The 14,116-nt window shown below is 45.0% G+C and overlaps 1 protein-coding gene across 1 annotated transcript; it reads right to left on the bottom strand.

Annotated features, from left to right (window-relative positions):
* Window positions 1-1,073: 1,073 nt before the first annotated feature.
* On the bottom strand, window positions 1,074-3,189 carry GPHB5 (glycoprotein hormone subunit beta 5). The gene is made up of 2 exons (XM_036384282.1): window positions 2,992-3,189; window positions 1,074-1,262 (listed from the first exon to the last, which is right to left on the bottom strand). Exons 1-2 carry the CDS (start codon window positions 3,187-3,189, stop codon window positions 1,074-1,076), a joined length of 387 nt encoding a protein of 128 aa, XP_036240175.1.
* Window positions 3,190-14,116: the final 10,927 nt, after the last annotated feature.

Raw genomic sequence — 14,116 nt, 5'->3', positions numbered from 1 at the left:
GTGTCCTGTGGAACATCTGCTCTCTTTCCTGTGCTGGACATGTCTCACCCACCATTCCTGGACACTCTACAGCTTTCCTGCAGGCACATCTGGCTGTCCCCCAGCTCTGTGTGCACCCTCAGAGGAGCAGGTCTCAGGGAGCTGTGGGAACACCCTTCCTTAGCTCCCTCTTTCCCACCACCTCAGCCAGGGGCTCACTGAAACCAAACCATGATCCTTGCATTTTGGCTTGGTCCCTCTGACTCTGGAAATTGTCAGGAGAGATGCCTTGGGCTCTGCAGAGTCTCACTGATTCCATGTGAAGCCATTTTCCCTCCAATCCCTGGACAAAAGCAGATGGTTCTGTACATAATGTGTATTTCTTTGTTCTGGTTTTTTTTCAGGAATTGTCCCTTGTGAGGTAATTTTTTTTTTCAACAAAATAGCTCCAATAAAGCAAAGCACTGAAATACATGCTTAACTGTAAAAGTCCACTGATATTAAGCAAAACACTTAATCATGAGCTTAAGTCCTTGGCTGAGTCAGGGCTGAGTATGCATTCTCCCTAATTTCAAGGTAGTGATCTGAATACTTATTTCCATTTCATTGGCCTTGAGACCTTTTTCTTTGATTGTAACTCCTGAATGACTGCAGGGTAAGATTAACTAGTGGGGCTGGGAGGGGGAGGTGGTGGAAGTGTTGGTAACTGCATTAATGTTACTGGGAAGAAGCTAAACCCCAGATGAATCAGGCTGTTGTGGAGAAGGCAATGCCTTTTTGGGGTGTTTTCACACCCCAGTGGCTGTTCTGTCCGTGTGCAGGGAGAAAGGTCACACAGAGGGAAGGGAAACTACAACATTTCTTTTTACCATGTATTTGCTAGTCTAAGGCTGTGGGTTTCTACAGCAATAATGCTTTGAGCAGCATGAGGAGAGGGGATTAAGCCTCATCTGCCCAGAAAAGTCAGTGAGCAGCAGCATTACAGGGAGAGATCAAATTCTGGGCTGCTTTACACCCTGCAGAATGCTGGAGGTACCAAGGGTGCGAAGCTGGGGGAGAATTTGTCCCCTCCTTGCCCAGGCTGGGAGGGGAGGTCAGTAGGTCTCACACTCGGTGGTGGCAGTGGAGCAGATGTCACAGTCACAGCGGATGGCCACGGGGTAGGTGTAGGAGGGGTCCACGCCAGGGGCACACCTGGGCAGCTTCACCGTCACCATCCTGGTCTCGTTGTAGGTGCAGATCCGGTGGTGGGACTCGATGTAAGGAGGCTCCAGGATTGGTTTCTGCAGGGGAGAACTGCTGGCCTCAGGCAAGAAGCAAGACAAACATCTGGAGCCCCAGTTTCCTCAAGGGGATTTTGTGTGAATAGAGGAGCTACTGGAGCAGGTGGAAGGGGCTGTGGAAAGAAATTTTAGGCTACATCCTTCAACACTTGCCTCTTGGAGCCCTGCCATGGAGAGGAGTGGGTGCATGTATGTGTTTCAGTTTGCTTAAAGCATAAAGCTCCAATTAAAACCTGCTTGAAGGAAGACAAAAGATTATCCCAAATGCTGGTTTTTAGCAGAGTCTGAGTGTTTCGACCAAATGCTTTCTTCCAAGAGCATTGATTTTCCATTAAACACATTCTGCTGGAAACCCTTCATGTGCACAAGCTGCCTAAGAGTGGGAGTGCATCCAGGTGCCAAGGGCTGGGTTTTTTCTCAGCCAGACCAGTCCTCTCTGTCAGGCTGCACTTCCCACAAATCCTAATGGCTGCACACTGTGGAGAAAGCTCTCGGCACAGCAGCCAGCAGAAAAGTCTGCAATTCCTCTGGAGAAAATCAGCTTGGCCAGAGACCTCAGCCATCAGAAGATGATGGGAGCCTGAAGGCCTTGAAACCCACCCTGCCATGTGGTATCACAGTGGCATTGGTTTTGCTGAAAAATCAGTTTCTCCTTAACAGGGGCACCCATTTTCCAAAGACTCCAGGAATGGGCAGCACATACAGGAATGGGAGCCCACTGCCTAATATCTCCCAGCTAGGAGACATTTTAATTTCTTTCTTTGCCTCTGTGCTGTGCAAAGAGCCCTCCCTGGGAAACAAAAACGTGGGAGAGAACAAATACAACATTTCAGCAAGAAGATGTGCAGAATACACCGACAGCCAGGTGTATTTAGCTGAGCTACACCCCAGGGGTATTGCAATACAGCAGGAGAGGCTGCAAGATCTGAGATGCCAGAAGAGCTTGGGAGTAGGGGGAAGCAGGGGTTGAGAGATCCCTCACAGGCACCTTATCCCAGCATGGAATCTGCCACTGGTAGCCTCTCCCCTCATCCCAACAAGTCATGAAGAATGGGAGTCAGGGCTGGCACACAGACCCTGCTCCTCCTCTGGTCACTTATGTAGAGTCCTTGTCTTCATGTGGACAAGATCCCTCTGAGTCACTCGAGGTTCATGTGGACAAAATCCCTCTGAGTCACTCGAGGTTTTCTGAATAAATTAAACTGGGATTGGCCCCTTGAGCTCTCTGGTTGCTGAACAGTAATGTCAGAAACTTGCTCTCTGACATGTGTGTGGAGGAACTTACGCTCGTTCTTTCTCTCTCTGTACACCCCTAAAACTTAAACACTTCACATTTATACAGGGCTTAAAACGGGACCGAATTAGAAACAGACATTATCTTTGGGATCTGCTTTTTGGAATAAAATATATTACCCACTAATTGGGAGCTACATCCTAATCTCCAAGGAATACGGTTTTTTTTCAAGCAAAGTAATAAAGTCCCTCTCTCCTTAAGTGTTCAAGCTGTAAGAGGCTTTCAGACTGCGTAGTAAGAGCATTACATAAGTGCTTCATTAATATCATCACATGGCTTCCATTCCCCTGTGGGGCAGTGGCAGGAGGGAGGGACAGCCAACAACAAACGCTGCCAGCGCAGCCAGGGGGCCATGGGCCCTGGGGGTGGGTGTCTTCAGAGGGATTTTTTGAGGTACAAACACCAGCCAGGGGTGTCCCTGTGCCACAGCCTCACCTCCCAGGTCTCGCAGCGTCCCCAGCAGGCGTCGGTGGTGACGCGGAGGCCGCGGCAGCCGCGTTTCCTGGCCACGAAGGTGAATTCCCTCACGGCGCAGCCCACGAACGTCCGCAGGTCCAGGGCCGAGGCCGCGGCGGCGCGGCCGGGCAGCAGCAGGACAAGGAGAGCTCCGGGGATCAGCCAGGGCAGCTTCATGCTGAGGGCAGAGGGCAGAGGAGGGCAGGGCTGGCAGGGCCAGCAGAGCCCAGCAGGCGAGAAGGGCAGGTGGATGGGCTCAGATGAGGCAGGGGTAGCTCTTCCTCCCTTCAAACCTCATCCTCACTCAGCCTGGGAGAAGAGGGGCCGGGGGAGGAATGAGGGGTCACTACTCCCAGAAGTGGAAAATCTCAGTAAAAAGGTCTGTCACAGAATGCAGCAGTGTGAAGGCTTTCCCTACAGAGCAGTGGGAGTTTGCCTGGAAGACATGAAGTCACCAGCCCATGCTTCAGCCCCGCTGAAATCTCCATATTGCACATTTGTTTTGCAGCGTATGCCTTTCTGCCACCCTGCTTGGGCTGTCCTGAGCTCACACAAAGCCAAGAGCTGCACAGCTGGGAGCCAAGCATCCCTGAATTTGTGCTACAATCTCAGCATCTCCCAGAAGTATTACTGGAGAGTAATTGAGTAAAAATAAAGGAGAGGAAAAATACTGGAGTATTACCAGCACCCAGTGCACTGGCCTGGTGCCATTCCTCTCCCAGGGCTGCAGCCAGAGGGGCTTGCACAGCTCACACCCAGCCCAGCCTGCCAAGGCAGTGACCAGAGCTGGGCAGACAGGGGGGACATGGCCAAGGTGACCACAGGAACCCTGAACTCCTCACACCTGAGCAGCCCACCAAGACCTCCAATACCTGTTGACCTTCTGTCTCAGCAAAGAAAGCAAGCAACTTCTCTGGAACAGCTCTCCTGTCAAAAAAAGAGAGCTAGAAAGTAGCTTTAAGACATGAGGTCCATTTTACAATTCACATTTTACAATTCACATACTGTCATTGCATTTAAACACATCTGTCTTAGAAACCCCAGGTTTGACACTGAATTTTGAGAAAGTCATCTACTTCGTGGGGCACAGACTGGTGTGTGCTGGGGTCTGTCCTCAGTTGGACAGACCAAAATTAAGTGAGCTGGGACTGCCATTTGCCTGTCTGATGCTTGAGTCTCTAGGCTCCTGTTAAACAAAATTATTTACATTTGCTAAATCAGAGCTTTAGATCAGCACATGATGTTTGCATCATATATGTCACCAGGTATACACTAGAGTCTTACATGTGATTAAAGAGAGTATGATTATATATAACCTTCAACAGGGTAAAAAAATGCTAAAGCTCCTTATTTTTAAAAAATATATGTAGAGCAAAATAGACAAACTTCAGAACAAATCAAACATTTATCCTTTGCCACTTTAGCAAATCCTGCTGCTTTATTCATGAGCCAGAGCCATGACAGGGAGCAAACACAGACATGCACTCACCTAACTCGTTGGAGTCAGAATTCCTTTTGCAGTTTTAAATTGCAGATGGTGTTTCAGGATGTCAGAGAGAGCAGCAGGAGACCTGCACTGCAATCTCTGTCAGCTTTGTGACCAGTAGATCTCCCCAGCAGCTGCTACTGGGATGTCTAATTGCTCAAATTTATAGAAAGGGTCTTGTCAATCAAGGCAGATCCTTACTTGAACCCCCCAAGGCATCAAAGCCATTGACTGTAAAGCAAGACTCCCCTTTCCAGTAGTGATTAGCTTCAAGGGATTGTTGTTTTTGCAGGTTATTGTTTCATAACCTGATCAAAAAAGGAGTATCTTGGTGAGTGAAATTATGAGCATGCACTGGGGCAAAATGGATCTTCTTTTCCATAATGGAATATCAACACCTTTGTGAAGGAATTGGAAGCTGGCTCTGAAATTATCACTGCCTCTAATTTACAAGCCCTAAGTAAACATCCTCAAGGGAGACTTCTCAGATACTTGTACAAAAAATTGTCTGGATTTTTGTCAGCTAAAGAAGATCTTTTTTTACTTGACTTCTCTGTACAAGCAAGGGCAAAGGATGGGGGGAGGACGTGTGAGCTTACAAGGAAAGAAAGTGTTCCTCTCTTGGTGAGGCAGGCAGCTGAAACACAGGGGAGCTCCACTGTGAAAGGAAGTTTAGAAATCATTGTCCTCTGCCTTCACTGTGCAAACCCAATTCTGAGCTGTCCACAGGACAGGGAGCAGCTGATGAAGTTGTTTCTGTGTAAAATTTGCTGGTCAGTGAGTTCATAAAAGTGAAGCCACAAACTCACACAATGGCCTGGAGAAAGACATCTCCCTTCCTTTCCACCATGGATGGACAGTGACTTCCCAGCTCCAGGACCCAGAACAATCCAGAAAAGACAGGGCAAGTGTCAGGGATTATGGATCCCTCAGGATGATGCTGTCAGAGGCAGCCACAGCAATACAACCCAGCCATGAGAATAGAAAACACAGGGGAAACCTTGATTCAAATAAAATCCATGCTACAATGTCTCAGAGGGAAAAACAAAATAAGTAGAAATCAAAAAAGAGTAGAGGAAAAAACCACAACAACCAGGCAAAACAGCTTCTGTTGATGTCCAGAACATGCATCTTATCAAATATGAAGCAGTGATTACTATGAGCTCGTTCATTTACCTTACAAATATCCCAGACATACTTCTGATGGATTGCATTCAGGCTTTCTGTAGTATGAGCTGTGGAAAACAGCAAGCTGCCATTGAGGAAATGAGATATTCAACCATTCAGGACCAAACAAGGTACACACCACAATGGTGCTCTCCCTTTTTCAGGGTACATAACCCATGGCTCGAGGTCCTTGTTTCTCTGCCAGGGTCAGCAGCCCACATTTGGTGCAGCAGCAGAGCTCCCACTTGTTCTCAGAGCCCAGGGAACCCCAGAACACTTGCTGGGTTTCATTATTCAGCTTGGAGCAGCCACACAACCTGGAATGCAAAAGGCTGGTTATTTACTCTCAACTTCTACCTTTTCTGTCTAAATTAGGAAACAATGATTGGAGCAAGTGAAAGAGGAAAGGGACTGTCAGAAAAACAGAAAAGCAGCAGGCAGGCATTTGGTGCTGCTGCCATATTGCCATCATGACATGGGAAGCAACTTCTTCAGATAATTAATTCACTTAACAGACACCAAAAGAATAAAAAAAGAAGGAACAGAATGTTTAATAAAAATTTGAAAAGTTAGGAGGGAGGGGTTGTTTAAAATCATCCAGTATTCTCCCTCATTATTGTTTCCAGTCTCACTGGCAGTAAATGACTCCAGGTTCAAGTGAAGGGTGATCAGGTGAGATTTTGGAGCTGGAATGTTGAGTGGAGGTGTTGTAAATGTCTCCATCAGATCACCAGACAATGTCCCAGACACCTTTTTTCCCCATTGAAACCAAGAGGGAAAAGCAGAAATTCAAAGATAAATGATGTCACAGGGAAGTCAAGAGGATCAGCCAAAGTCTTGTCACTGGTCTATAATGATCACTTTCCACTAAAATAACCCTGAAACTACTTTTCTGTAATTTTCACTGACCAAAAATGAAGCTAGAAAATAACTTTTAAAGCTTTTTCAAAAATATACTGTTTAAAAGTTCCTGACTTATGGGGAAAAGCATGTAAAAGTAAAAATACTGAGCTTAAGTTCCCTTTATTTGATTCTGGAAATGTACCAGCAAAAATGAGCCCAAGATTAGAGGCAGGTACAGGAAATACGTGCCAGATGGCAGATGAACCAGCTTTGACAGATCCCTCTTCTTCTGTGGATTAAAAAACCAGGTGCTGGAGTTTTTGTGTAATTCAGCTTGGTTTCAGTGACTCCAGCTAAGATCCTGTTCTCTCATCTCCATTTGTACTGAATGGCCTCTTAGAGTGAAACAAAAGAGAAATTGCAGACTCTCCCTTATTCTGTCTCTAGAAAATCCTGTCTGTTTGTGGGACAAACACCAATTCCTGAAGGATTTGCTTTGTGTTGTGTGAAAAGCCTGAGTGCTGGCTTTTTCCCACACAGAGTTTTTGCTGTCTTACTGTTGTGTGTATCTCCTTTAAGCTAATCAATAAATACACCAGTAGGATTTCACATTGGGTTGATCATCAGAAAGGAGCTGAGCTGAGCTGTTTAATGAGACAGACCAAGGGAAATCCAATGCTGCAGACACAGTAAGCACTGCACAGAGCCATGTAGGCTGTGGCAGGCCAAAAGAACCTGGTGACCATTCAGGCAAGAAAAGTCAGTGACTGGACAGGAGATATTTAATGCACTGCACACAGCAGGGGTTTGGAAAGGTGGGTGTTAGTTCAAAAGCACCACAGAAGGAGAAAGGGGTGAGGAATCCAGCTGGTGTGGGATGGCTGGCCAAGTTCACAGGAGGTGGCACCCAAGAGAGATTAGGGTTCAGTTTAGAAAAGAGTCATAAAACTATCAGGTAGGATACATAGCTATAAATGTTAGATGTAGTTTGATGAACTCACAGAAAAAAATAGCACTAGAATCACTTTTCCCTATACAAGTTAACATCTGACTTTATGTCTATAGTTTGTTTACTCTTTGCTGGTAGTTTTGAAAAAAAGATAACCTTTATGTCCTGAAACCAGCATTTCAAACAAGTGCATTAAGATTGTTTGATCCATCCCCACAGCTGCTGCATGTTTGTCTTGGAGAGTGACTTTCTGTCATTTTCTACATTCTGAAAGAATGCAAAGAGTTGGTTTGTAAAGGGACAGACAAAGCAGGTTTAACCTTGAGAGGGCACGGCTGATCTGTAAATGAAAATCAAAGGCAGCAAGTAAAGCTCCTTGAAAGGCTCTGGTAGAAACAGTGCCAAGTGCAAGCAGAGGGAGCAAAATGCAGCCATCAGGAAATGTGTTCCTGGGCAGGAATGAGATAAATGTGGGCTCTCCCTGCTAACAATGGGACACCAGTCCTTGCTGAAGGTCTTGGGCACACAAAGCCACTTCTGCTTTAAAAGACTTTCTGCTCATTTTGCTTCCTGGGCTTAACACAACACGAGCTGGCACCAGCTGAATGAGCATTAGGGGGACAAGAATGCAGTCAGGAAAGAGGATTTCTTGAGGCTGCTGTGGCAGTAAATCAGACCACACTCAGTACTCAGGGGAATGAGCCCTCTTACAGAGGAGATAAGCACTTCTTGCAGCTTGTGGGGGTACCTGTGTTAGGAATGGCAGAACAGCCCAGTGAGCACACCTGTAAAATCCAGCCCTGCAGATCTGAAGTGCTGGGGAAAAGCTCTGTGCTGACTGCAGCAGAATCCCAGCTGTTTCAGCACTGCCTCAGCAGCATGGCTGTTATAAGGAATCTGTCAGACACTATTCTTCTCTTCCTTTTCCATCAGACTTGGAAAATGAAGTCCAAGGGTGAGGCTTAACAGTAACAAAAACCACTAATCCACAGTTTGCTTGAGGCACATCTATCCCAGAGAGATAACACTCTTCTGCTAAAAAAGGCCTGTAGCTATGATGGATTCAATCCAGAAGAGAACTAATGAAGGTCCTACAGACATTAGAAGAGCTGAAGCTTCTAAAATTTGGTAGTGCACATCTCTAACATACAGGTATTGCACCCTAAACAAGGTAATTCCAATAAAGATAAATCCATAGCAGAACTGCAGATTCAGTTCAGAACCTGGTCATAACCTGATTTGCTACTATATGGACCAAAACTATAGTTTAAACACATTTACTGAAATTCCTTTTTTTGTATGTTTATATACAGGGTACCTCAGAATAGCTGGTTTCTCAAACCTTAAACTTTGAGCAAAATGTTTCGCAAGTAGAAATCAGAAGGAAAAATATAAAGGCAAAAAAGGAAGTAAAGACTCTCCATTGTCAAGAAAATAACAGGTTTGAACAAAATTAATCCTGGCCCAATGGCAAAGGATAGCAAAATTTAAAATAAAAGATGTTTAAAAATTAAAATAGAAGACCAGACCAGTTTGTCTGACATCTGTCCCAGTCAAACTAGTGCAAATACTGATTCCAGAGTCCTACTCCACTGTGGCTGTAAGTTCCATGTTGCAAAGATTAACAGCTGCTGAAGACACATTTCTGAAACACTGAGTGGCAGAAAGAATTTACCTGCAGCAGGGGCATTCCTGGGGAGTTCCCTGAAGGTTCAGGAGTTATGATACAGACAATGGTGAGGAGACAAACACAAAAACACATATCGGAAGGGATGAGGAGGAGAGTAAAGGTGCAGCACTGAGCCCAGGCTGTGGAACTCCTTTGTCATGGTCCTTAGGAAAGTAAGGAGACTCATTTCTTAAGGCAGCCATATTCTTGCTCTGGAAATGTGTATTTGTCAAGCATAGCTCCTGATAGTAAGCAATCAAACACCATTTCACCACACTGTTGGTAACATTCTTCCCAGTTTTCTCAGGCACTTTGGAAGCGTGTGCACCCTCACATTGTCCTCAAACACAGCCACATTTTCTTCCCTACCAGACTGTCCCTTCATGGTGATGATGCTGATCACATTCAGCCCAGAATCTGGATTCAAGAATTCAAATCCAATGGAATTGGCTAAACATTGATGGGAGAGAGAACTGGGCTCTCTAATTGTACACCAGGGAATTGCCTGGAGATTTGATCTGAGTTCATTACAGTATGGAAAAGATTTTTCCAATAAATACAGATGCTATACAAACTTTATGTGGCTGACAATAACCACTTTAGCTCAAGTCCCTTCTGCACTGCATAGCTCTCCTCTAATAGTCTTTTTAGAAAAGACATTTTAGTCTTTTAGGATAGACTAATGAGCAATGACAGAGCTGCTCTGGGCTCAGAATTTGAAGATGAAGCTTCTTAATCAAAACTACAGAAGTTCAAAGATCCATTACCTTAATTCAATAATTTCCCTACTGTTCAAGGCCGGTGCACTGGAGAACAGACACTTTGTGTGACTCACATCACCCCCAGTGCTAATGCTCCCTTTTAAACATTGCCTTCATGATGAGTGAAGTTTGCAAATTAGACAAAGCTGGAAATGAAATCTCCTGAAACAAAGCTACTGTCTCTTCCTGTGAATCCTGTCAGAATAAACTCATAGAACTATTGAACTAATCCAAATCCAGCCAGGAAAACAAACAGGATGAGAGTCCCAAACCCCAGAGAGGCACTTGGCCAAATCAAACCTCAGCACAGCACAGACCCAGACAGTAACAGGCAAGAAGTGTCAGGAGTAAATTGAACCAAATCTTCCAGCCTGAACTCCTTTTATCCCCTGGGGAAATGTGGATCTCAGACAACACTTTGAGTCCTCCTATTTCCCATTCTTCACCCCGTTCCCACTGATTTTTACAAGTTCCTTGTGGGTGCAGATTCACCCCATGTCATGGGACCAGCAGGGCTCACAGAGGCCAGGAAGAATTATATGTTCCAGCAGACCAGAACAAACCCCACCACCCTGCAGAGACAGCTGAGGTACCAGAGGCTGCCCAGGGCTCTGTTGTCTGTCTTGAGTCACCAACTTATCAGCAACTGAAGAATTACCAGGGGAGGAAGATAAAAGAGTGAGAGATAACAAAGATCCATCTTTCACCTCTGAGCATCACTGCCACAGGCACATCACACTGTGACTGTCTCACCACTCTCTCAGGGAAGAATTTCTTCCTAATTAACATCACTCGTTATAGTTTACAGCTTATTTACAAATTCTGATATCACAGTAGTAACGATTTCACCTGAGCTGAAAGTTCAGGTCAGAGCCTGCACTCTCCTGCATATGGATTAATCAATAGAGATTAACTGAAAAAAGTACCACAAATTCAATTTTATGGTGCTGATGCTACACACCTCTGCCTTTCTTCAAGCATGCTTTTTATTCTGCAGTCTTTGTAAGCTATGTCTACTTTAATAGATCAGACAGATAAATCCTGATTAAAAAAAAAACACTTTTGTCATTTAAAGACACTTTCAGACCAGACATTAATTTATAAAGATCGGACAAGTCTAACAAGACAAGTTTCATGTTTCACAGAGCTTCATACAGTGTTTGACTCTGACAATGTCAGCTATATCCTCTGAAGTTCAAGGGTCAAATATGTAAATCATGGCTAAGTATAATAATTTCTTGCTTTGCTTGCAACTGGCATGTGGCAAATAGATGTTGAAATCCAGCTGCTTAAATCCTCAATCATCCATTTAGGTTTTAACCCAGCAGTAAATGACTAAAAGGTGTGTTTGCAGAGGTGTGTGCCAAACTGTACCCCAGGGATTCCCACTCGACTCAAAGTACTAAAAGACTCTGAACTTCTTGGACATGTAAAGAATACAACATACAGATGTTGCTTTATAAGGAAAATGCATTACTGATGACTCACAGATTAAGCTGAAATGATAATAAAATGCTGGGTTTGACTCGAAACATAAGGCTAGAAAATTAAATTTAAGTTTTGCCTCTTTAATTAGCATCAAGGATCAGGTGTCCTGCAGGCTCCAGTTTCTGAACACTTCATAAAGCATCACCCAAGAGCTACAAGCACTGTAGGTTAAATTTACCAGGGTTAGCAATGGCCAAATCTCCACTGACACTGAAAGGGGAGAGCTGCTGGTCTGTACTTCCTTTAGAAATCCCTCCTCACAGAGGCTGGCCACAGAATGCCAAGAAGACACAGAACAAACTCCAGAGCCACAACCCAACATTTTACTGATCTTCCTGCTTTGGGTGGCATTCCCTGCACAGAGTGGAGAGCACTGGTGGAACTATGATGCGTCTCTAAAGAGACTGGTGCCAATGGCAGCTTCTGGACATCACAGTTGCACAGCCGTTTTCAACTGAGAAATTACCTTATTTTTTTTAATCCAAGGAGCCAGAGTGTTGACAGATTAAAATTGTCTAATCTGCTCTCTTCCCCTATTTAAGCTGTTTGAGTGCATGCACAGGACCATGTCCAGGCAAAGCTTTTCCAAACTTTCTAATTAATATATAAGAAACAGACAGTGGCTACAACAAAGATTTTGCATGACCCAAGAGGAACTCTGGAATAAAAAGGATTCTCCATGTCACAGGAAAGTGGGAACTTCAAACCATGGTCCAAGGATGGATCCCTGCTCTAAGTGTGGTCTTCTTGACATCGTTGTCAAGGGTTTTTATCACCAAAGCATGGGACACTGAATTTTCATACATTTTATTAAAAGGCTCAGGGCATTTCATCCAGATATGGTGTTATTCAGAATCTCTCCTCTGCCAAACCTGTTTGGCACATGCAAATAGGAAATTACTGGAGGCACTGAATACAGCTCCCCACTCCTTCTGTTGCCCTCTCCTCAGCACCTGAAGAGAAGGACAACAACCTCTCTAAACCCCACACAGAGGTCAGCCTAAAATAGTCACATACAAGGACAGGTAAAACCACAGAATCGTTAAGGATGGAAAATACTTTTAAGATCACTGAGTCCAGCTGTTAATCCAGCACTGCCAAGCCCACCACTAAACCATGTCCCCAAGTGCCACATCTGCAAATCTTTTAAACACCTCCAGGAATGGTGATTTAATTTCCCCAAGCAACCTCTGCCAGTGCTTGACCATCTTTTGAGTGAAGAAATTTGTCCTAATGCCCAATCTAAATGTCCTGTGGCACAACTTGAGGTGGTTTCTCTTGTCCTGTTCCTTGTTACTTGGGAAAACAGACCCAGCCCTACCTGGCTACAGCTTCCCTTCAGGGAATTGTAGAGTTACAAGGTCTCCCTGAGCCTCCTTTTCTCCAGGCTGAGGCCCCCCAGCTCCCTCAGCTGCTCCTCACAGCACTTGTGCTCCAGACCCTTCTCCAGCTCTGTTCCTGTTCCAACCCTCAATGTCATTCTTGTAGTGAGGGGCCCAAAACTGAGCCCAGGATCTGAGGTGCAGCCTCAGCAGTGCCCGGCACAGGGGACAATCACTGCCCTGCCCCTGCTGGCCACACTGCTGCTGACACTGGCCAGGTTCCATTGGCCTTTTTGGCCACCTGGGCACACCTGGCTCATGTTCAGCCACTGCTGATCAGCACCCCCAGGCAGTCAAGAGATCCAGACTGAGCTTTTCATTGACATGGATGAGACAACCCTATCCTGTGACATCTTCAAAAATGCCTTGTCTCCTTAATTCCTTAAACATCTGGTCATCTTTCAAGGCAGACAAATGTTTGAACAGATTTTGACTGGTCTTTTCACCTCACTGTAGCACCTCCAGCTTTAAAACTTCATTCCAAGCCCACGTTTTCCCTTCTCCTCTCAGGTCTGGGGCAGAGCAGCACATTCCATGCAAAGCCCCTTTTTCCACAGTCTGCAAAGTGCTGGTCCACTTCCATTGCAGGGTGCCAAAACAGATGGTACACACCTTGCTTCTCAGCATCACAGTGACACTTACAAATCCATACAAAATACCTCTCCTGGATTCATTTCTCCAAACAAAGCAAGTGAAATTATACTGCTTACTTTCCTTTTTTTTCTCATGTCAAAGAATAGGTTAGCAGGTTTTTTTTGCAAGACAGCATGTTTTATGTAATTAATAATAATGGAGAGTCTCAGAGGAGAAAATTTTTAGTAACACCAGTCACAAAATGACAACTGCACCAGGAAAGGGCAGTTCCCTGCTCCTGAAAGAAAAAAAAAAATCTTTTCCATTTCCCCAGCAGCAGAATAACATCTTTTGAACAATGAGGCCCTGTTCATAACCAGATTCTTTTGTAGGCAGACATTGTGTCTAGACAGCCTCAGGAAAACTGCCTCACTTAACATCCCAGGGCTGGGTTCATTACATGTGCTGAAGTGTTTACCTGAATGCTCAGGTACAGATCACAAATTATGCAGCAGACATTTATTCAGTTTTTTTTTCTGGAGCTGATGGGTGTCATTGTAAAACAGGCAGGAAGCAAACTGGGATCACCCATTCCCTCTGGAGCTCATATCCATGAAAGCTTTCTAGAGGTCACACGGACAATGTGCGCACAATAGTGGGTGATGTGAATAGGATCCATTTACTGCAGGAAGAGGAAATGAGTCCATGTCACCCCTGTTAGTACTGAACCATTTTCCCACATAGACACAGCAGATTTGTCCAATCTCCTCACAGATCTTTATTTTA

The sequence above is a fragment of the Molothrus ater genome, chromosome 6, assembly GCF_012460135.2.
Source record: "Molothrus ater isolate BHLD 08-10-18 breed brown headed cowbird chromosome 6, BPBGC_Mater_1.1, whole genome shotgun sequence".
Lineage (NCBI taxonomy): Eukaryota > Metazoa > Chordata > Aves > Passeriformes > Icteridae > Molothrus > Molothrus ater.
The sequence above is the reverse complement of the archived record's forward strand: the minus strand, read 5'-3'. Positions and strand labels throughout refer to the sequence as shown.